General features: G+C 37.3%; 1 protein-coding gene across 1 annotated transcript; it reads left to right on the top strand.

Annotated features, from left to right (window-relative positions):
* Nucleotides 1-84: 84 nt before the first annotated feature.
* Nucleotides 85-4,844, top strand: IL2 (interleukin 2). Its single transcript, XM_059065917.2, has 4 exons — nucleotides 85-231; nucleotides 325-384; nucleotides 2,798-2,944; nucleotides 4,734-4,844. Exons 1-4 carry the CDS (start codon nucleotides 85-87, stop codon nucleotides 4,842-4,844), a joined length of 465 nt encoding a protein of 154 aa, XP_058921900.1.
* Nucleotides 4,845-23,145: the final 18,301 nt, after the last annotated feature.

The raw sequence follows: 23,145 nt of genomic DNA, 5'->3' as shown, positions 1-23,145 counted from the left end.
AACAGTATAAATTGCTTCTCTTGTTCAAGAGCTTCCTATCAGCCTCTCTAATCACTACTCACAGTAACCTCAACTCCTGCCACAATGTACAAGATGCAACTCTTGTCTTGCATCGCACTAACTCTTGCACTCGTGGCAAACGGTGCACCTACTTCAAGCTCTACGGAGAACACAAAGGAACAAGTGAAGTCATTGCTGCTGGATTTACAGTTGCTTTTGAAGAAAATTAATGTAAGTTTATTCCCTTTCTTACTCAAATTATTACATTTAATTTTTCTAAGTGGAGTTTCTTTTTTTTAATAACAATCTGTTATGCTTTCTCAGAATTACGAGAACCCCAAGCTCTTCAGGATGCTCACATTTAAATTTTACATGCCCAAGAAGGTAAGTACAACTTTCTACATTCATTTACATTTAAATAGAATTGAAAGTAATGTGAAAATTTACACACTAACTGGATTAATAGCACTTCATCTGAGGAGAAGAATTAGTAACCTCAGCATCTTTTTTAAAAAAACCATGTTTGATAATGGGCTTCTAAAAAATGGCTTTGCCAATATTTTATTTTATACGTACTTATGTGTGTTTTGGGGTAGAGGGAATGGGAAGAAAAGAATAATATTCTCACTTTATTGCTCGGACAGTTTTAAAAAAGATTGTGTTGACCTACTGTTTGATTTAAAAATATAAAACTCTAGAGATACTTGATCTTATCACTTTACCATTCAAATTAGCAAAACTGATATCAGAGGGCCCACTTAAAAAAAAATCCTTTACTGTTTTAGGAAAGATTCCTAAGGATCTATCTTCAAGAGGCAGCATAGCAGTAATCTGTAGCACAGATTCTAGCGCAGATTATTTAAACTGAAATCTCAGCTCTGCCATGTCCAAGCTTTTGTAACCTTGGGCAAGTGACTCTCTTTGTGATTCAGTTTCTTACTTACTTACTTATGTAAATGATAATTGTATATACTTCATATAGTTTTGTGAGGATTAAGCAGTAAATGTAAAGTACTCAGAACAGTATCTGGCATATGGTAAACACCATATAAGCATTAGCTATTAGAAGTAATAATTAAGACAAAATTCTTCCTGGAGAGTATGAAGTAAATTTTGGACTTACACATCTTTCATGTCAATAGACCTAGAGACTTCTGATGCTATATGACTTACGTTCCAAGACTACAAGCTTCATTTGTTCGTTTGGGGATTCAGACAGTTAGCTAAGCATCGACTAAGCTCCAAGAGCTACACTAAGCATGTAAAGTTACCTAGTAGTCATGCCAGTCCACAGATAATGGGCAAAATCTGATGCTAAAAAGAGCTTGTCCCTGGGTGAACAGCCCAGAAAAAAAATGGGCTTTAAGGGTCATGAATGCAATCCCACTGACCCACTTCTTATAAATTCGAGGAAATTACACATCAAACTACCCCTTTAAAATTTAAGATAAAAAGGAGATAACTTAGAGATGCTCCTCCAACTTAATCAGAGTCACGTTACTCTTATCTCCAGCAGTGTAAAGACACTAGACTGGTTTTTGAAGGAAAGAGCTCCAAGTTGTTCATGCCAAAAACTTAAGCCCTGAGCTTGTAGAATTTATAGTAGCAACTTGAAAGGGTATTAGATGAAAATGTCATAAGATGTATGTGGTGTATTCCTACCTCTCCCTTTAAAAAGTGTTAGAAAGATAACACCAGATTATGTGCATAATTTAGAGGGTGGTGGAATTCTTTGAAATCTAGCAGTTTCTAAATGACAATGCAAAATCTATCTGAAACTAAAAGTAATGTGATAAACGCCATTCATTTGTTCATTTTACAACCATTCATGTTTGCAAAAGAATTTAGACAGCTATAAAAACATTTAATTCAAAGGTTGTCATGTTAATGTTATAAAGAAACAACTGAAATTTAATCCTGGCTCCACCTAGTCACATGGCCTTGGGGAAGACATTGAAATTCTGAGATTTAGTTTCCTTATTTGTAATATGGAGATAACACACTGCATTACCTACCTCAAAAGGTGGCTGTGAGACTTGAGTTTCTTTAGGACAAAACACTTTGAAATTATAATGTACCAGAGAAGTATGAAATATTATCATTATATATAGAAGTGTGTTATGTGTGTGTGTGTTTCTGTATGTGTATATGTCTAAATTAGGAGGCCCATCCAAAAATCCTTCAACTATTGTAAGCTTTTATTTGATTTGGACAAATCATTTAAAATGTATCTTAATGTACTTATTATAGAAAAGTAAAAAATTAAGATGCAGTTATATGTGCCTTACTATATCGACCCATTACTAAATAGCTACAACGAACTAAACCATAAAATGTTGGAACTGTAACAGATGGCATCCAAGAGCTCCCTCTGTCCCTAACATTCCATGATTCTCAACTCTTAGATTATTAAATATTAGAATCAGAGAATGTGATCCTATACTTTCACATTATGACTACTCTGGTTCTAATAATTTCTCTGCAGACTGGAAAAGAATTCAACCTGTATTGGTGATTTACATTTGGGTGCAGAAATGTTGACTTTTTTTCAAAGCCAAATTAAGCTGAAATTAATGACTCATTATTTGTTAACTAACAGTTAATGCTAACTATGGGCAGCTGAACTCTCATTTTTCCAGTCTTACAATGTTGGTCCATCTTTATAGTAATGATGAAAACAGAGAGAATGGTAAAAACTATATACCTGCCTCTGTTAATAAAATATATTTTGATATTAATTTCTGATTCTGACCTTTAGGGCAAATTGACCTGATAATTACTTTTATTATTATTCAAGGCTACAGAATTGAAACATCTTCAATGTCTAGCAGAAGAACTCAAACCTCTGGAGGATGTGCTAAATGTTGCTCAAAGCAAAACCCGGAATTCGACAGATATCAAGGATTTAATGGACAATATCAACAGAATAGTTTTGACACTAAAGGTAAGATATTACCTTATTTGCTCTCCTGGAAATAAAATAAATGGAAGGGTGTTTTAACGTGGTATAACATTTTTGGTATCTGTGAAGTACTCATGCATTTTAAGTCCACTGTGAACATAACTCATTTTTATATTAGGTGGAGCTGGGAAGTGTAAGCTAGAGGGCTTCCACCTACCATCCATTCAGGGACAAGCCCCCACTGCTGCACTCTGTCACCCCTCATATGAACACAAAATTGGGAGTGGAATAAGACACTCAATTGAATTTCACAGAAAGCAGACAGGTTTCATTATGTATTTTTTAATTCCTTCAGATCATTTTCCAGAATAGCTAATTCTGATTACCTGAAAGACTTTTTAAATGAGATTTTCCTATTATCTGGTAGAAGAACCGAGAGATTTGTCTAAAAAAAAAAATTGCAACCAGTAAAATGGCCAATGAATCAGATAATTAACTTTTTATTTAGAAGTAATACTCACTTTCAGGACCTCAAGTATTTTTAAATGCATAGGAAGCATGCAACATACAAGGAACTTGGGTGATGTGAGAAATTCATGGCTCTCTTTTCTCATCCATCTGCCAAAGTACAAAATTCATGAATTAATAGATATCCTAAACAAACAGCATAATTTTAATTACAGTAGAACCAATTTTCTAAAAGTATGTAACTCTAGTTGTTTCCAAATAAGAGTCACTTTATTAGTAGACAGTCTCTTTCTATTTAATTTAAAAAATACATTGAGATCAATGTCATCTACCCATTGATAGACTCAGTTTACCATCCATGTCAATAATTTTGCTCTAAAATTATTGACCAACATTAGAAAAGCTCATTCTAAATTCTAGATGCAAATTTAATATAAAATTACATGAAAATCAGAAAAAGAAAGATACTTTAAAAAATCTAAACCCCCAAGAGGTTATAATATTTAAATAATTGTATGTAAGAGGGTATATAACACTGCAATAGTTTGTTTAAAGGGAATACTTTATCTCACTTGATTTATGTTTTCAGGATAGGAATTACTTAAAATTTGGAAAAGCCCCCTCTTTTAATCTCACTATATATCAAAATATTTTCTTAGCTTGTCAGCCAGAGGCAGAGTTGAAACAGTTCCTATCAGCAGAGGAGGTTAATTTCTAAAAAGTCAGTGCACAGAATTTCTAATGTTTAGACTTCTAAAAACTGGGAAATTTATCTGCACTGATACTGAGGTGGAGTGGGATTCATTATAAGTATTTTTGAAAATGTTTCTCATACAAATTTCCCCCCAAAGCTTATCCTAGCTTACTCTGGGCTGGTTCCATCTTGCTTTGGGGAAAATAGGAGATTCACTCAAGCAGACTAATAGGAGATTTAAGGTTTAGAAATGAAGAAAGTATAATGTGCTTATCACTGTATACATGTAACCTATATTTAGATATAGATATAATTCGAGAGGAAAAGAGGTTTAACAACTTTAATTATGCATGCAGCACTTAATGAAGTATTTGTCTAAAACTGTTTTAAAATGTTTATTGTGCAAAATTCAGGAAAAAAAATCTTGTGTTCATTAAGAGTGACAATTAACAAATGAGGAAAATTCCAGCTTTCATGTCACTATCACTGGGTATCATAACATATAATTTTGGCACACTGTTTTGACCATTTCAAGAAAGTGTGAATGGTTAATATGTTTAACATACTTGAAAATAAAGGCCATAAGTCTATAAGACTTCAACTGAAAATAATTATATATAAGGTAAACTATCCTGAACTAAAACAAAATTAAAATGTTTTCTTTTACAGGGATCTGAAACAAGATTCACATGTGAATATGATGATGAGACAGTAACCGCTGTAGAATTTCTGAACAAATGGATTACCTTTTGTCAAAGCATCTACTCAACAATGACTTGATAATTAAGTGCCTCCCATTTTAAATGTATCAGGCTTTCTATTTATTTAAATATTTAAAATTTATATTTATTTTTTTGATGTATGCTTTTCTACCTTTTGTAACTATTAGTCTTCAGATGATAAATATGGATCTTTTAAGATTCTTTTTGTAAGCCCTACGGGCTCTAAAAAATTCACTTAAATTATTTATCCTAAAGTATTTATTTTTATGTTGAATTGTTAAAGATAATATCTATGTAGGTCAGTTAATAAAATTATTTAATAAAAACAAGCCCAGATATTTGTTATTCCGGGAATAGCACAGAGTGAGCACTAAAATATTTCTGAATTACTCAAGTAAACTCACAAGATGGTTAAGATGCTTACAAAAGTCACTCTTCCCCTGAATAGGTATGTGGAATACAGAAATGGGTTTCTCAAAGCTCTTGCTTTCTCCTTTCATGAGTTGATTAGACTCTTAATTCTAATCTGAGACTACCTCATCAAATTATACTATTTTCCTTCTCCAGGTCATGCCTTAAATTTAAATAAGATGCCAAAACAAAAACGTTCTTGAAACCCTTTATACAATTGGTGTGTCTTTCTATCCATTCTCCAACATCTTACACCTTGCTCTCTGCCCTCAGGTGGCTCACCTATTTGACCTATATCAAAGCTCTCCCCTGCCCTTTGGCTTTCCATTCGGTCCTGCCACTGGGGAACCCTGGTAGGATGTCTGAGGGACAGAAGAAATTCCCCTGACTTTCCCTATGGAGTAGCCACTGGATAGTTGTGCCTCTCGACCAAAGAACCCAGTTTCTCTCAAGGTGGCTCTCTTGAGACTTTTTCCTTCGGAGTTCTGCTAAGCTTTCCCTCCACTCCTCCCTTCCAGCCTAAAGATGGTAGCCCTTATACTATTACCAGCTCCAGGGTACTATACTATTCCTTGCAGTTTCCCTGTATGCTGACCATAGCTTTGTAAATTGTCTCTTTATTAGGTTCTCCTTGAATTATTCTGAGTATGCCATCTGTTTTCTGACTCAGACAGAGTAGTTGTAACCAGAAATAGCCCTAAGAAATAGATCCTCAAAATAGAATTCTGGGACCAGGTTGTTCATATATTCAAGGAATACAACAAAATAAGGCCATGAGAAATCTATGGGATGTAGCATCCTGATTTTTCAAATTATTATCAGTGGTAGCATAGGATGAAATGCAGATAGCAAGATGTGAGATGAAATGACTGTGACATTTAATTGCTACAGCAATAATAGTTACAAAAATTGTGACTATCACCTGTATTCTTCTGACAGTCTCAGACAATGAAGGGAAAAAATTAAAGTTATGAACACACAATTAAAGACATTCATGGGCAACCAAAAGTCCTCACTGGCAGTTGTGAAGAAGTTCATCTCTTGTAATCACAGGGTATATATGGCAGAGAACAAAGCAAAGAGTCTGATGTAAGGTGTGCAAAGAGCTAGTGCCACTTAATAGCTTAAGCCATCCAGGTCTCCTACAGTAAGGATGGGGAAGGAGTGGGACTCTGAGATATGAGATGTGGATGTTCTGCCAGACACAGAGACTGAGAACCTTAAATATCTGTTTTTCCTGTTGACAGAGGCAATTCCTTTTCTTTAATAGAATCCCTTCTAAGGAAAAACCATTCCCTTACTTAAAAACCTACCAATGACTCACAAATTGAGGACAGTTTTCCTCAGAACACACCTCTACCATCTTTCCTTGCCTCCATGCCTAAACTGGGAGTTAAGATCTCAACATTCTGGGGCAGTGAGATACAAAGTGTTTAGACCAATGGGGATGAAAAATAAGTCATGTTTGGGCTACTTTAATTGTGATGAATGCAACTCCCTGGGACTCCAAATTTAATGATAACTTGCAAATGGCATTAACAGCGGGTTGAGTACAGTGGCCTCTTTTAAGGATGTTCAAATGCCAGAGCTTCTCGGTAGAAGATGGAGTCCAAAGGACCAGGGAACTGGAAATGTTGAAATGGATCCATTAGGTACAGTCTTCTCATCTTGCCCAGGAAGACTTTAGGAAGTACACTGGTAAGAGGGACACTAGCATCCACCAGAGTTCTGTGGTGGTGTTTTCATTAGGCCAGAAATGACAGACGGTGCTGCGATGGAATTGGTTTCCCTGATCTCATTGGGGAATAACGTAATCCTGGAATGACAAAGGCCAGGTGACAGCACTTAGCCCTCAAAAACAAAATGGAAGCAATCACCACAATAAACCACAGGGCAGAGTGCTAATCAAAGTGTTTCATCCAAAACAGATCTTAAATGGCGGCTGCCTGATTGCAAGATCCCTAAAAATTAGAAGATTCTAATTCTGTTGGGAAGAAATGAATGAAAGTCACCATAATTGGAATTTATGACCTGTTCCAAGTTCCTGGATTTAAGCCACTTCATATACCTGGTATTCCTGCCTCAGGAGGGGGATGCAGGATCCCTTTAAGGAAGGGTACTGTAATATGGCCACAGATGTATACTGCAAAAATGTCCCCAAGCCATTTTGCAAGAGATATTTACCAGGGAGACAATTTGCTGAAGAATGGGAACTATCAAGATATTCTGGGGGCTATTAGATAATGGCCCTGAAGGACCCTGTAATTCTGAAACTCCACTGTGAGCCACCAGTCAGAATGGGGACTTAGTCTGATGGAAGATTAGCCCAAGTCCCTCTCAGGAGGGCCCAAAGGGATCACAGACCCTCCTGTAGCACACTCACATAGTGGCCAAGGAGCTGCACTGTTCAGGACTCCCTTCAAGAGAACATATTCTCCAGCGAGCATGGTTGACTGACAGTCTCTAGCTATTGCCATTTGCATTTACATAACATGGGCAACAGAATACATTAACTATCTTGTCCCAGGGATATATGAATTTTACTGCTTTCTATCCTAATTAGTCTTGAGAGTACTTGATCATCTTACTATTTCAAAGAATATCATGCAGGTCCATTACATTGATGCTTTTATGCTAACTGGATTTGTTGAGAAGTAACAAGTAGGAGTAGTGCCTGAGTAAGGCGAATGTGGGTTAGAAGAAGGGTGACAGGTTCAGGGATATGTCACAAATATGAAGTTTCTAAGAGTCCAGTAGTTTCATGCATGTTAGGAGGTTCCTCTACACTGGAGGGCAAGATGCTGTGCCTTGAAAGGCCAATTACAAAGAGGTACAAAGCTTGGTGAGCCTCTGGGATTTGAAAGAATGCTACATATGCTACTCTGACCCATTTTTGAAGGGTAACTCATAAGGCTGTCAGTTTTCAGTGAGGCCCACAGCAAGAAAGAGCTACATAGCAGGCCCAGGCCTCAATACAAATTCTTCAGCCACAGGATATTTATGACCCAGCTGACCCAGTGTTATTCAAAGTGTTTGTGATAGAGATGTTAAAAGCCTGTAGAAAGTCCCTAAAAGATAATGACCACACAGTCCTATAGTTTTTAGAAAAGACCACACCCTACACTGCAGATAATTCTGCATTAAAAGCAGCTCCTGGCTTGTTACAAAACCCTGGTAGAGACAAACATCTGACCATAGGACACCAAAAGATTATGCAATCTGAACTGCCTATCATGAACTAGTTATTAACTGATGCACTGAAACATAATATTGGGCAACAGAGCACATTTCACTACAAAATGCAAGTGAGTGGGTATAAACAGGTCCAAGAGGAACAAATCAACTTTATCAGCAGGCAGTTTAGATTCTCAAGGTATGTGGTTTAACCCCGCTCCCTCAGCCTACTCCTTCGGCTTCTTGCGGAGTTCCCTATTACAAGAGAGAAAACTGAGGGCCTGGTTCACAAATGGATCTGCACCAGATGCTGGTATCAGCCAGAATGGATGATCCCAGAGTAATAACCTTATGCAGATTTGTACATTTGGTTACCCATTTCATATTGAAGGAGAAATGGACAGAGGCTTGGATCTAGAATAGACTGATTTATGGGAAGTGACAAATGAGATTGCCAGATGACTGTGGGTATGAGAAAGAAAATGGAAATGGAAAATTGGTGAGAGGGAGGTCTGAAGAAGATATATGTGAATGGGCAGAGGATCTGAAGATATTAATGTCCCACTGCAAAGAAGGCTCTCATTATTCAGGTGGACAAGATGACCCTTCCTGAGGATGCCAGCCAGCCTCTTTCTTTGGCCAATCCAGTGCTTATTCAATAGGCTCATGAACAAAATGGCTACGGTAGCAAGTATGGAGATATGCATGAGCCCAACAAAACGGTCTTTCACTCACAAATACTGATCTGGCTACTGCCACTGCTGAGTGCCCAACCTGCCCAAAGCATAAGCCAATGCTGAGCTTTCAATATGGCACCATTTCCCTGAGGAACCAGCAAGGATTGGTTATACTGGACCTCTTCCACTGGGGCATGAACAATGTTTTGTCCTCAAAAGGATAGATCCATGTTCTAAACACAGATTTTCCTTCTCTGCCTCAAGTGTTCTGCAGCACCACTGTTATTAGATTTATAGAATGCCTTATCCATCACAACACTGCCTCCAACCAAAGAATATAGTTTATAGCAAAAGAAGTGTGGCAACAGGATCATAAGCATGGATTTCACTTATCTCACTACATGCTCTATCATTCAGAGGCAACTGGCTTGGTAAGACAGTGAAATGGCCTGTTGAAGGTTCAGTTAAGAACCTGCTTGGAAACAGTATTTATGAGGATCAAGTGCAGAATGCTCTGTGTTAAATCAGCAGCCAAAATATGGTACAGTCTCCCCCAGAGCCAGAGTGCACAGGTCTGGGAATCAAGAAGTACAAGTAATGGTAAGCCATCTCATTATTATACTAAATGACTCACTTGAAAATTTTTTTTACCTCCCATTAATAAAACCTTAGCTTGGTTAATTTTAAGGTCCTAATGCTCAAAATGAGACATGTGTCTACCAGGAACATTAACTTCTATCAGAAAACTGATTAACTGGGAGCTGAGACTACCTTCTGAGCATTTGGGGGCTTTTCATGCAGCTGAACCAACAGGTACATATTGTACTGGCAGAGTAACTGATTTTGCTGACAAGGGGAAATTGAATTCTTGCTACAGAACAGACATGACTGCTACACAATAGGTAACACTGTATTGGGAACCCAGGAAACTCAGTGGGGCATCTTTTAGCTCTCTCTTTCCAATTGTACTGATCAATAGAAAACTGTACCAATCCTCAAAATGCAAGAGCACCAAAGATTCAGATTCCACAGAATTGAGATCTGGAGTCTACCACCAGGCAAAGAATTCCGCCCAGCCAAAGTAATGGCAGAGGATAAAGGGGAACATGCAAAGAGTATTCAAAGAAGGCAGCTATGATTACCAACTTTCATGACTGTGAACTTTCATGACTACCAACTTTCTCGGCTATTGAGCAGAGACCCAGGTAGTTATTTTACTTGTTTTTCTTTTTGGGACTTCATATAGTCTCACTTTCTTTATGTGAAAAATACTGGTGGTGTGCCTAATATTTTAAGTTTCAGGAAAGTATCGCTGAATGGACATTACCCCACAATGATCAAAATTGATGGAATTTCAAGTGTCTCATTTGCTTGAGATACAAACTTTTCTCTCAAATGAAGAAAGAGAGTATATGTTAAGGAAAAAAGGAAAGAGGTGAACTGTGCCACATAGTTCCATTTTCCCCGTGACAACTTGACATCCTCTCTACCCTAAGCTGACTTACATACATTAATGTGCTTTCCTGCCTTCTGGTTTCTAGTTGAGTTTGGCCAAATCCCTGGTAAGAGTTGGATGAAGGATCACCTCAGGATGGCCTCAGGGTGGCTGACCAAAGGTCATACTCCTCTCCAAATAGCCATTTCTTTATGACCCTGACCTTCATTTTTCTAGTAATCTCCTCCTCCCTTCAAGCCTAAGTGTGGTACCAGCTCCCCTGTGTGAGGATAGCAACCAGCGCAGGCAGGTCTTACAGGTTACATTCCTCATGAGAAAGAATGTGGACAACAGACATCCTGGCTTTTTTGCTGAGGGTATTTTCCAAATTATGGCACAGGGAAATAGAACTCAAGTGGCAGACCTATGAGGAAATAAAAGTAGGAGTTCAGTGTTGTCAAAGTGAATGGGATTTGAGAAGCAAAACAGAGGGAACTGTGGAAAAGGACCCCATCCATATATCTACGTACAAATTCCCTTCAAGGGCTGATCTGTCACCTGCACATGCACAGGTTAAGACACCTTCCAACAACCAAAAGAAATGGCAGAGAAAAAGAAGGTATGAGGCAAATGAGCTGTGTGGTGCTGAGGAGACACAGACTGGAGTTTAAGCTCTGCCATGGGGGAAGGGTCTAGTAAATACACCACGATTTAAGATGAGAGAAAAGAAGGGGCAAGGCCCTAGGTAAATGAGCCCTAGAATAAGGCCATTGAAATAAACCAGCTCTCACAAAGCTTAAAATCAGGATTCAACAGGATGAAAGGTATCCACCAGATTCTACTTGCCTTCTCAAGAAAACATAATCTGCTTTAAAGATAACAGCATCAAATCCACATCCAGAGCCTCTATATTATTTCATCCACATGTGGCATCAAAAAATTATGAGGCATGCTAACACACACATACATTCAAAATTACAAGGCAAAAACCAATAAAAATCTTCAGTGAAGAATTCAGATATAGTTATAAGTCACAGACTTCAAAATAACTGGTTAATATGTTGAAGAAAATAGGGCAGTAGTTCTAAAATATAGATGAAACTACAATGAATTTTGGCAGAAAGTTGAAATGTATTTTTAAAAAATCTAATGAACATTCTAGAACTGAGAAATACAGTATCTGAAATTAAGAAATCACTAGATGTGTTTAAAAGCATTACTGGACATAGCAGAAGACTGGAATAGTGATCCACAGACAGGCCAATAAAAAATAACCAAACTGAAGACTAGAGGAAAAAAGGAAGTAGAAACAAAAAGAACGTAAGAAACAGGTGGAACACAGCAAAAAGATCTAACATACAGGTAACTGGAATCATAAAAGGAAAGGGAAAAAAGAGGAATAAGCTGTATTTGAAGATATAAAGGCTAATAATTTTCATAAACAATTAAAAGACATTTACCTACAGATTAACGAAGCTCAGTAAAACCCAAGCAGGATACAAAACAACAAAAAACACCCATACAAAACCCTCAAATTCACACCTAGGGAAATCAGTCAAACTGTTGAAAAGCAAAGACAAAAAGCAGCCAGTGGGAAAAAAGGTAATGCCTTCAGCAGAACAATAAAAAAATTGTTGGCTAATTTTTCAACAACACTCACGGAAGGTGGAAACAATGGGATGACATATGGGTATAAAACAAAACACATAATCATCTAGAATTCTTTTCAGAATTTGTTAGAAATTTAGGTGAAATAGACATTTCAGACAAAATTCTGAGAAAACTAGTCAAAAGCAGACCTGAACTATAAGTACTTCTAAAGGATTAACTCCAGGTTCAAGAGAAAAATCCCAGATGGAAGCACATAACTGCAAAAAAAGAAATGAAGAGTACCACACTGGGTAAATAGTGGCTAATTAAGATGACAACATGTCTTGTGGCATTTTAACATATGAATAAGTAAAATATTTGACAGCAAAAGAACTAAGGGCAAAAGATAATAAGTGGCATTAAAATGTTACATTAAAAATTTGCATTGTTTGGGAAGTGCTAAAAGAATAAAGTTTAAGTAGACTGTAGTAAGTCAAATTTGTGTATTATAATATACAACAACCTCTAAAAGAATAGTATAACTAAAAAGTAATACAGGAGAAAATATAATATCAAAAATACGCCTAAAATGATAAGATAAAAAGAATAAAGAGAAGCTATAGGAACAAAGAATGAGACAAACAGAAAACAAATAGCAAGAAGAAAGACTTAAACCAAATTCTATCAATAATCTCATTAAATATAAATTAACAAAAACTCCAATTAAAAAAAGATTGTAAGATACAATAAAAGCCAATCCCAATTAATGGATTGGGAGTTTGGGGTTAGTAGATGCAAACTATTATATATAGAATGGATAAACAATAAGGTCCTACTGTACAGCACAGGGAAGTATATTCAATATCCTGTGATAAACCATAGTGGAAAATAATATAAAAAAGGAACATAAAAAACAAAGTTGATTCTAATATTTAAATTTTTAAAAAAGATATAAAAGTAATCATTTTAATAAACATATTTCCACTACTTGTTAAAAAAACCCAACTATACACTGCTGTTTATAAAAAAAAACTTTAAAAGACAAAAAAGGTTAAATGTATAAGGATGAAAAGAAATTACAATGTAAACACTAATCAAAAACAAACAAAAAAATCCCCTAAAATACAGAGGTAGCTTTATTAATTTTAAAACGGGGACATTAAAGCAAGAGTTATAATCAGAGATAAAGAAGGGAATTTCATAATGATAAAAGAGTTCATTCCACAAGAAGATGTAACAGTTCTAAATTTGATTCATCTAATAATTCCATAGCTTCAAAGATATATAGAAGACTTCTGCTTCCAGCCTTGACAGTATAACTGGTACCAGACTAACCCTTCTCTTATAAATAACCATTAAAGTGGGGCATTAAAGAACAAGCAGCAGAAAATGTGACACCTAAGGAACTGGCCATAAAAAAAGGTAAGCCCTACACAGAGCAGAGCAACCTCACAGAGCTAAAGAATCAGAGTTTCAAGGTTACTGAAGTAAATGAAATTTGTGGCACAACATACTGGAAATAAGACAGAGGTACAGAGAAGGAGCTACAGAAATATGTAGAGAAAATTCACTCACTCATTCATTCATTCATTCTTTTGCTGAATACTAAGCTGTGCCTATTTTAGGGGTGAGAGTCCACAAGACTAGACAAAGAGCTACTAAACAGGAAAGAAATGTACACTGAAAAACTGTTACCTAAACAATCACTGAAACTTACATAGGATTAGAAGCAGCTCAAATTCCAACAACCCAGAGTCCAGAAACCTTGTTGAAAAGCTTAGAAGCCCTAGAAAGTGCCTCAGAAGTTGGACTAATCTAGCCCTAGTGTAAAGGCTACTTCTAAACTTGTCCTAATAAAGATTAAAAGCAAGCCTTGAAAGACTCAAGATTATCCACAAATAAATTAATTCCATTCTAGAACAAAATTCAACACTGTCTAAAATAAGCCAACAAAACACAAACTCAACAATGAAGCATCAATAATGTCCAGCACAAACCAAAACTGACCAGGCATGTGAAAAAGTAGGAAAAGGTGACCTATAACCAAGAGAAAAAATAGCTCAATAGAAACAGAAAAAACATGACAGAAGCAATGCAATTTGCTATTATAAATATGTTTAAGACTTAAATGACAAGCTGAACACAATGGGGGGACATATAGGGAATACAACAGAGAAATGGAAACTATAAAATTGAAAACTAAAACTGTTAAAAAACACTATAAAAATGAACCCAAGTCCTAGAACAGAAATTCTATTAACTGAAAAATATATGAAATTAAAAATTCACCAGATGGGCTTAACAAGAGATTAGGCACTGAAGAAGATCAACGAACTTAAACATACTATCCTAGAGAAACTACTAAACTAGAGAATAAAGAAAAAAGTAAACAAACTCAATTTTTGTTGGAGAATATCAAGTGGTTTAACATATATGTAAACAGGAATATGAGAAAAAGAGGGCAGAAAAAAATTTCAAAGAAATAGTGAGCTAAAATATTGGAAATTGAATCTATAATTTAAAACATTCCTATGGGGGAGACCTTCAAGATGGCAGAGGATTTGAGGACATCACCTTCCTCCCCATAAATACATCAGAAATACATCTACATGTGGAACAACTCCTACAGAACACCTACTGAACGCTGGCAGAAGACCTCAGACTTCCCAGACGTCAAGAAACTCCCCACCTACCTGGGTACGGCAAAAGAAAAAAAAAAACAGAGACAAAAGAATAGGGAGGGGACCTGCACCTCTGGGAGGGAGCTGTGAAGGAGGAAAAGTTTCCACACATTAGGAAGCCCCTTCACTGGTGGGGACAGGGGTGGCAGGGGAGAAGCTTCGGAGCCACTGAGGAGAGCACAGCAACAGGTGGAGAGATTCCCGCACAGAGTATCGGTGCTGACCAGCACTCACCAGCCCGAGAGGCTTGTCTGCTCACCCGTCGGGACAGGCGGGGGCTGGGAGCTGAGGCTCCGGCTTCGGAGGTCAGACCCCAGGGAGAGGGCTGGGGTTGGCTGTGTGAACACAGCCTAAAGGGGGCAAGTGTGCCACAGCTGGCCAGGAGGGAGTCTGGGAAAAAGTCTGGACCTGCCTAAGAGGCAAGGAACCATTGTTTCAGGGTGCGCGAGGAGAGGGGATTCGGAGCACCGCCTAAACAAGCTCCAGAGACAGGCATGAGCCTTGGCTATCAGTGCAGACACCAGAGACGGGCATGAAATGCTAAGGCTGCTGCTGCAGCCACCAAGAGGCCTGTGTGCAAGGATAGGTCACTATCCATACCTCCCCTCTTGGGAGTCTGCACAGCCCGCCACTGCCAGGGTCCCGTGATCCAGGGACAACTTCGCCTGGAGAACACACGGCGTGCCTCAGGCTGTTGCCACTTCACATTGGCCTCTGACGCCGCAGGCTCGCCCTACATCTGTACCCCTCCCTCCCCCCCGCCTGAGCGAGCCAGAGCCCCTGAATCAGCTGCTCCTTTAACCCCGTCCTGTCTGAGCAAAGAACAGATGCCCCCAGGCGACCTACACGCAGAGGCGGGGCCAAATCCAAAGCTGAACCCCAGGAGCTGTGCGAACAAAGAAGAGAAAGGGAAATCTCTCCCAGCAGCCTCAGGAGCAGCGAATTAAATCTCCGCAATCAACTTGATGTACCCTGCATCTCTGGAATACCTGAATAGACAATGAATCATCCGAAAATTGAGGCGGTGGACTTTGGGAGCAATTATATATATATATATATATATATATATATATTTTCTTTTTCTCTTTTTCTGAGTGTGTACATGTATGCTTTTTTTTTTTTTTTTTTTTTTTTTTGTGGTACGGGGGCCTCTCACTGTTGTGGCCTCTTCCATTGCAGAACACAGGCTCTGGATGCGCAGGCTCAGCGGTCATGGCTCACGGGCCCAGCCGCTCCGTGGCATGTGGGATCTTCCCAGACCGGGGCACGAATCCGTGTCCCCTGCATTGGCAGGCAGATTCTCAACCATTGTGCCACCAGGGAAGCCCATGTATGCTTCTTTGTGTGATTTTGTCTGTATAGCTTTGCTTTTACCATTTGTCCTAGGGTACTGTCTGCTTTTTTTTTTTTTTTTGTAGTGTTTGTTATCATTGGTGGATTTGTTTTTTGGTTTGGTTGCTCTCTTCTTTCTTTCCTTTTTAAAAAAAATTTCAATAATTATTTTTTACTATATATTTTAATAACTTTATTTTATTTTTCTTTCTTTTTTTTCTCTCTTTTCTTCTGAGCCATGTGGCTGACAGGGTCTTGGTGCTCCGGCCAGGTGTCAGGCCTGTGCCTCTGAGGTGGGAGAGCTGAGTTCTGGACACTGGTCCACCAGAGATCTCCTGGATCCATGTATTATTAAACACTGAAAGCTCTCCCAGAGATCTCCATCTCAAAGCTAAGACCCAGATCCACTCAACGACCAGCAAGCTACAGTGCTGGACACCCTATGCCAAACAAATGGCAAGACAGGCTGCCTAAAATCATAATAAGGTCACAGACTCCCCAAAACACACCACTGGAGGCAGCATTGCCCACCAGAAAAACAAGATCCAGCCTCATCCGCCAGAACACAGGCACTAGTCCCCTCCACCAGGAAGCCTACACAAGCCACTGAACCAACCTTAGCCACTGGGGGCAGACACCAAAAAAGGGAACTAGGAACCTGCAGCCTGCGAAAAGGAGACCCCAAACACAGTAAGTTAAGCAAAATGAGAAGACAGAGAAACACAGCAGATGAAGGAGCAAGGTAAAAATCCACCAAACCAAACAAATGAAGAGGAAACAGGCAGTCTACCTGAAAAAGAATTCAGAGTACTGATAGTAAAGATGATCCAAACTCTTGGAAATAGAATGGAGAAAATACAAGAAACATTTAACAAGGACCTAGAAGAACTAAAGAGCAAACAATGAGGAACAACACAATAAATGAAATTTAAAATTCTCTAGAAGGAATCAATAGCAGAATAACTGAGGCAGAAGAACGAATAAGTGACCTGGAAGACAAAATAGTGGATATAACTACTGCAGAGCAGAATAAAGAAAAAAGAATGAAAAGAATTGAGGACAGTCTCAGAGACCACTGGGTCAACATTAAACACACCAACATTCGAATTAGAGGGCTTCCAGAAGAGAAGAGAAAAAGAAAGGGACTGAGAAAATATTTGAAGAGATTATAGTTGAAAACTTCCCTAATATGGGAAAGGAAATAGTTAATCAAGTCCAGGAAGCACAGACAATTCCATACAGGATAAATCCAAGAAGAAATATGCCAAGACACATATTATATCAAACTATCAAAAATTAAATACAAAGAAAAAATATTAAAAGCAGCAAGGGAAAAATAACACACAAGGGAATCCCCATAAGGTTAACAGCTGACCATTCAGCAGAAGCTCTGCAAGCCAGAAGGGAGACGCAGGACATTATTTAAAGTGATGAAAGGGAAGAAACTACAACCAAGATTACTCTACCCAGCAAGGATCTCATTCAGGTTCAACAGAGAAATTAAAACCTTTACAGACAAGCAAAAGCTAAGAGAATTCAGCACCACCAAACCAGCTTTACAACAAAGGCTAAAGGAACTTCTCTAGGCAGGAAACACAAGAGAAGGAAAAGACCTACAATAACCAACCCAAAACAATTAAAAAAATGGTAATAGGAACACACATATCGATAATTACCTTAAAGGTAAATGGATTAAATGCTCTAACCAAAAGACACAGAGTGGCTGAACGGATAAAAAAATAAGACCCATAGATATGCTGTCTACAAGAGACCCACTTCAGACCTAGGGACACATAGGGACTGAAAGTGAGGGGACAGAAAAAGATATTCCATGCAAATGGATATCAAAAGAAAGCTGAAGTAGCAATTCTCATATCAGACAAAATAGACTTTAAAACAAAGACTGTTACAAGAGACAAAGAAGGACACTACATAATGATCAAGAAATCAATCTAAGAAGATATAACAATTTTAAATATTTATGCACCCAACATAGGAGCACCTCAATACATAAGACAAATACTAACAGCCATAAAAGGGGAAATTGACAGTAACACAAACATATTAGGGGACTTTAACACCCCACTTTCACCAATGGACAGATCATTCAAAATGAAAATAAATAAGAAAACACAAGCTTTAAATGACACACTAAACAAGATGGACTTAACTGACATTTATAGGACATTCCATCCAAAAACAACAGAATACACTTTCTTCTCAAGTGCTCATGGAACATTCTCCAAGATAGATCATATCTTGGGTCACAAATCAAGCCTTGGTAAATTTAATAAAATTGAAATCGTATCAAGTATCTTTTCTGACTACAACGCTATGAGACTAGATATCAATTATAGGAAAACATCTGTAAAAATACAAATACATGGAGGCTAAACAATACGCTACTTAATAACCAAGAGATCACTGAAGAAATCAAAGAGGAAATCAGAAAATACCTGGAAACAAATGACAATGAAAACATGAAAACCCCAAACCTACGGGAAGCAGCAAAAGCACTTCTAAGAGGGAAGTTTAGAGCAATACAATCCTACCTCAAGAAACAGGAAACATCTCAAATAAACAACCTAACCTTACACCTAAAGCAATTAGAGAAACAAGAACAAAAGAACCCCAAAGTTAGCAGAAGGAAAGAAATCATAAAGATCAGATAAGAAATAAATGAAAAAGAAATGAAGGAAACAATAGCAAAGATCAATAAAACTAAAAGCTGGTTCTTTTTGAAGATAAACAAAATTGGGAAACCATTAGCCAGACTCATCAAGAAAAAAAAGGGAGAAGACTCAAATCAATAGAATTAGAAATGAAAAAGGAGAAGTAACAACTAACACTGAGCAAATAGAAAGTATCATGAGAGATTACCAGAAGCAACTCTATGCCAATAAAATGGACAACCTGGAAGAAATGGACAAATTCTTAGATATGCACAACCTTCTGAGATTGAATCAGGAGGAAATAGAATAGATAAACAGACCAGTCACAAGCACTGAAATTGAAACTGTGATTAAAAATCTTCCAACAAACAAAAGCCCAGGAGCAGATGGCTTCACAGGGAAATTCTATCAAACATTTAGAGAAGAGCTCACACCTATCCTTCTCAAACTCTTCCAAACTACAGCAGAGGGAAGAATACTCCCAAACGCATTCTACGAGGCCACCATCACCGTTACTAAAACCAGACAAAGATGTCACAAAGAAAGAAAACTACAGGCCAGTATCACTGATGAATATAGATGCAAAAATCCTCAACAAAATACTAGCAAACAGAATCCAACAGCACATTAAAAGGATCATACACCATGATCAAGTGGGGTTTATCCCGGGAATGCAAGGATTCTTCAGTATATGCAAATCAATCAATGTGATACACCATATTAACAAACTGAAGGATAAAAAACATATGATCATCTCAATGGATGCAGAAAAAGCTTTCAATAAAATTAAACATCCATTTATGATAGAAACCCTCCAGAAAACAGGCATAGAGGGAACTTACCTCAACATAATAAAGGCCATATATGACAAAACCCACTGCCAATATTGTTCTCAATGGTGAAAAACTGAAACCATTTCCTCTAAGATCAGAAACAAGACAAGGTTGCCCACTCTCACTACTATTATTCAACATAGTTTTGGAGGTTTTAGCCACAGCATTCAGAGAATAAAAAGAAATAAAAGAATCCAAATCGGAAGAGAAGAAGTAAAGCTGTCACTGTTTGCAGATGACATGATACTATACATAGAGAATCCTAAAGATGCTACCAGATAACTACTAGAGCTAATCAATGAATCTCGTAAAGTAGCAGGATACAAAATGAATGCACAGAAATCTCTTTCATTCCTATACATTAATGATGAAAAATCTGAAACAGAAATTAAGGAAACATTCCCATTTACCACTGCAACAAAAAGAATAAAATACCTAGGAATAAACCTACCTAAGTAGACAAAAGACCTGTATGCAGAAAACTATAAGACACTGATGAAAGAAATTAAAGATGATACCAACAGATGGAGAGATATACCATGTTCTTGGATTGGAAGAATCAATATTGTGAAAAAGACTGTACTACCCAAAGCAATCTACAGATTCAATGCACTCCCTATCAAATTACCAATGGCATTTTTTACGGAACTAGAACAAATCGTCTTAAAATTTGTATGGAGACACAAAAGACCCCGAATAGCCAAAGCCGTCTTGAGGGAAAAAAACGGAGCTGGAGGAATCAGACTCCCTGACTTCAGACTATACTACAAAGCTACAGTCATCAAGACAACATGGTACTGGCACAGAAACAGAATAGATCAATGGAACAAGATAGAAATCCCAGAGATAAACACACACACATATGGTCACCTTATCTTTGGTAAAGGAGGCAAGAATATACAGTGGAGAAAAGACAGCCTATTCAATAAGTGTTGCTGGGAACACTGTACAGCTACATGTAAAAGAATGAAATTAAAATCACCATACACAAAAATAAACTCAAAATGGATTAAAGACTTAAATGTAAGGCCAGAAACCATAAAACTCTTAGAGGAAAACATAGGCAGAACACTCTATGACATAAGTCACAGCAAGATCCTTTTTGACCCACCTCCTAGTGAAATGGAAATAAAAACAAAAATAAACAAATGGGACCTAATGAAACTTAAAAGCTTTTGCACAGCAAAGGAAAGCATAAACAAGACCAAAAGACAACCCTCAGAATGGGATAAAATCTTTTCCAATGAATCAACTGACAAAGGTCTAATTTCCAAAATTTACAAGCAGCTCATGCAGCTCAATATCAAAAAAGCAAACAACCCAATCCAAAAATGGGCAGAAGACCTAAACAGACATTTCTCCAAAGAAGATATACAGATTGCCAACAAACACATGAACGGATGATCAACATCACTAATCATTAGAGAAATGCAAATAAAAACTACAATGAGGTACGACCTCCCACCAGTCAGAATGGCCATCATCAAAATATCTACAAGCAATAAATGCTGGAGAGGGTGTGGAGAAAAGGGAACTCTCTTGCACTGTTGGTGGGAATGTAAATTGGTACACCACTATGGAGAACAGCATGGAGGTTTCTTAAAAAAGTAAAAATAGAACTACCATATGAGCAAACAATCCCACCTCTGGGCATATACCCTGAGAAAACCATATTCAAAAAGAGTCATGTACCACAATGTTCACTGCAGCTCTATTTACAATAACCAGGACATGGAAACAACCTAAGTGTCCATCGACCGATGAATAGATAAAAAATATGTGGCACATATATACAATGGGATATTACTCAGCCATAAAAAGAAACGAAATTGAGTTATCTGTAGTGAGGTGGATGGACCTAGAGTGTTTTATACAGAGTGAAGTAAGTCAGAAAGAGAAAAACAAATACTGTATGCTAACATATATATGGAATCTAAAAAAAAAAAAGGTTATGAAGAACCTAGGAGCAGGACAGGAATAATGACGCAGATATAGAGAATGGACTTGAGGATACGGGGACGGGGAAGGGCAAGCTGGGACGAAGTGAGAGAGTGGCATGAACTAATATATACGCTATCAGTGGCATGGACTAATATACACGCTATCTATGTAAAATATTAGCTAGTGGGAAGCAGCCACATAGCACAGGGAGTTCAGCTCGATGCTTTGTGACCACATAGAGGTGTAGGATAGGGAGGGTGGGAGGGAGAAGCAAGAGGGAGGAGATATGGGGATATATGTATATGTATAACTGATTCACTTTGTTATAAAGCAGAAACTAACACACCATTGTAAAGCAATTATACTTCAACAAGGATGTTTAAAAAAAATTCCTATAAAGATGGTCCAAAATAATGGAAAATGAATCTATAATTTAAAACATTCCCATAAAGGAAACTCCAGGCCTAAATTGCCTTTTTGTTATAGTCTTCCAAATATTAAAAAAAGAAATACTAGCAATCTTACACAAGCAATTTGAAAGAGTAGAAAAAGGGACACTTCAAAAATCACTCTTGTTAGGCCAGCATAACGTTGACACCAAACTAACATTATAAGAAAGAGGAAATATAGGCCAATAACTCTGATAAACATAAATGCAAAAAACAGAACTTCAGCAAATAAAAACCAATGTTATATATGAAAGGTAATATATGTGACCAAATTGGATTTATTCCAGGAATGTAAAATGGGCTTGATGTTTTTTAAAAATGTAATTAATTCATCATATACAGAGAAAAAACCAAATTGATACAGACTACATGAATCAACTCAATTGGTATATAACAATCAATTAAACTTAAGAATTAACGGTGCTCAGAAAACTAAGAATAGAAAGGAATTTCTTTAATCTGAGTATCTTTGGCACAAAACCACAGCCAATATGTTAATGATGAAATGTGGGACACCTTTCTCCTAAGTTTGGGACTAAGACAAGGGTGTTCATTACCATTTTCTAGTCATTGGTATAGTGGAGGTTCTAACAAATGTAATAAGACATGGAAAAGAAGTAAAAGATTAGAAAGGAAGAAGTAAAATTACTTTTCACAGATGTGATTGTACAAATAGAATGTCCAAAAGGATCCACAACTACAAGCTATTAGAATTAATGGGTGAACATAGTAAGATTAAACACAAGATTAATATACAAAAATGTCAAGTGTGTTTTATATGCCAGAATCAAACAGAGAATATTTTATAACAATACCATTTGCAATAGCACCAAAATACATCAAATAACTGGGAATAAATGTCATGAAATATATATACCTCTTTCTTGAAAAGAAACATTACTGAGAGAAATTAAGACCTAGATAAATGAAAGGATTTACCATGTTCGTGAATTTAAGACTCAGTATAAGATGTTAATTCTCCCTAATTTGATCTACAGAGTTAACTCAATCTATTCAAAATTCCGGAAGATTTTAAACGTATATATGTTTGTGGTGGAGGGGTGGTATGAAACCAAAAAAGTGAAGCTTAAATTTATACAGAAATACAAAGAATATAAACTAGCCAAGACATCCCTGAAGAAAAATAAAGTTGCAGGGCTCCTA

The sequence above is a fragment of the Kogia breviceps genome, chromosome 6, assembly GCF_026419965.1.
Source record: "Kogia breviceps isolate mKogBre1 chromosome 6, mKogBre1 haplotype 1, whole genome shotgun sequence".
Classification (NCBI taxonomy): Eukaryota; Metazoa; Chordata; class Mammalia; order Artiodactyla; family Physeteridae; genus Kogia; species Kogia breviceps.
The sequence above is the reverse complement of the archived record's forward strand: the minus strand, read 5'-3'. Positions and strand labels throughout refer to the sequence as shown.

What these genes read in the sequence shown, in the direction of transcription:
- IL2 (XM_059065917.2), top strand. Translation starts at nt 85, where the DNA reads ATGTACAAGATGCAACTCTTGTCTTGCATCGCACTAACTCTTGCACTC. An exon ending in AATTTTACATGCCCAAGAAG is followed by an intron (nt 385 to 2,797) that starts GTAAGTACAACT and finishes TTATTATTCAAG; the next exon opens with GCTACAGAATTGAAACATCT. An exon ending in GAATAGTTTTGACACTAAAG is followed by an intron (nt 2,945 to 4,733) that starts GTAAGATATTAC and finishes TTTCTTTTACAG; the next exon opens with GGATCTGAAACAAGATTCAC.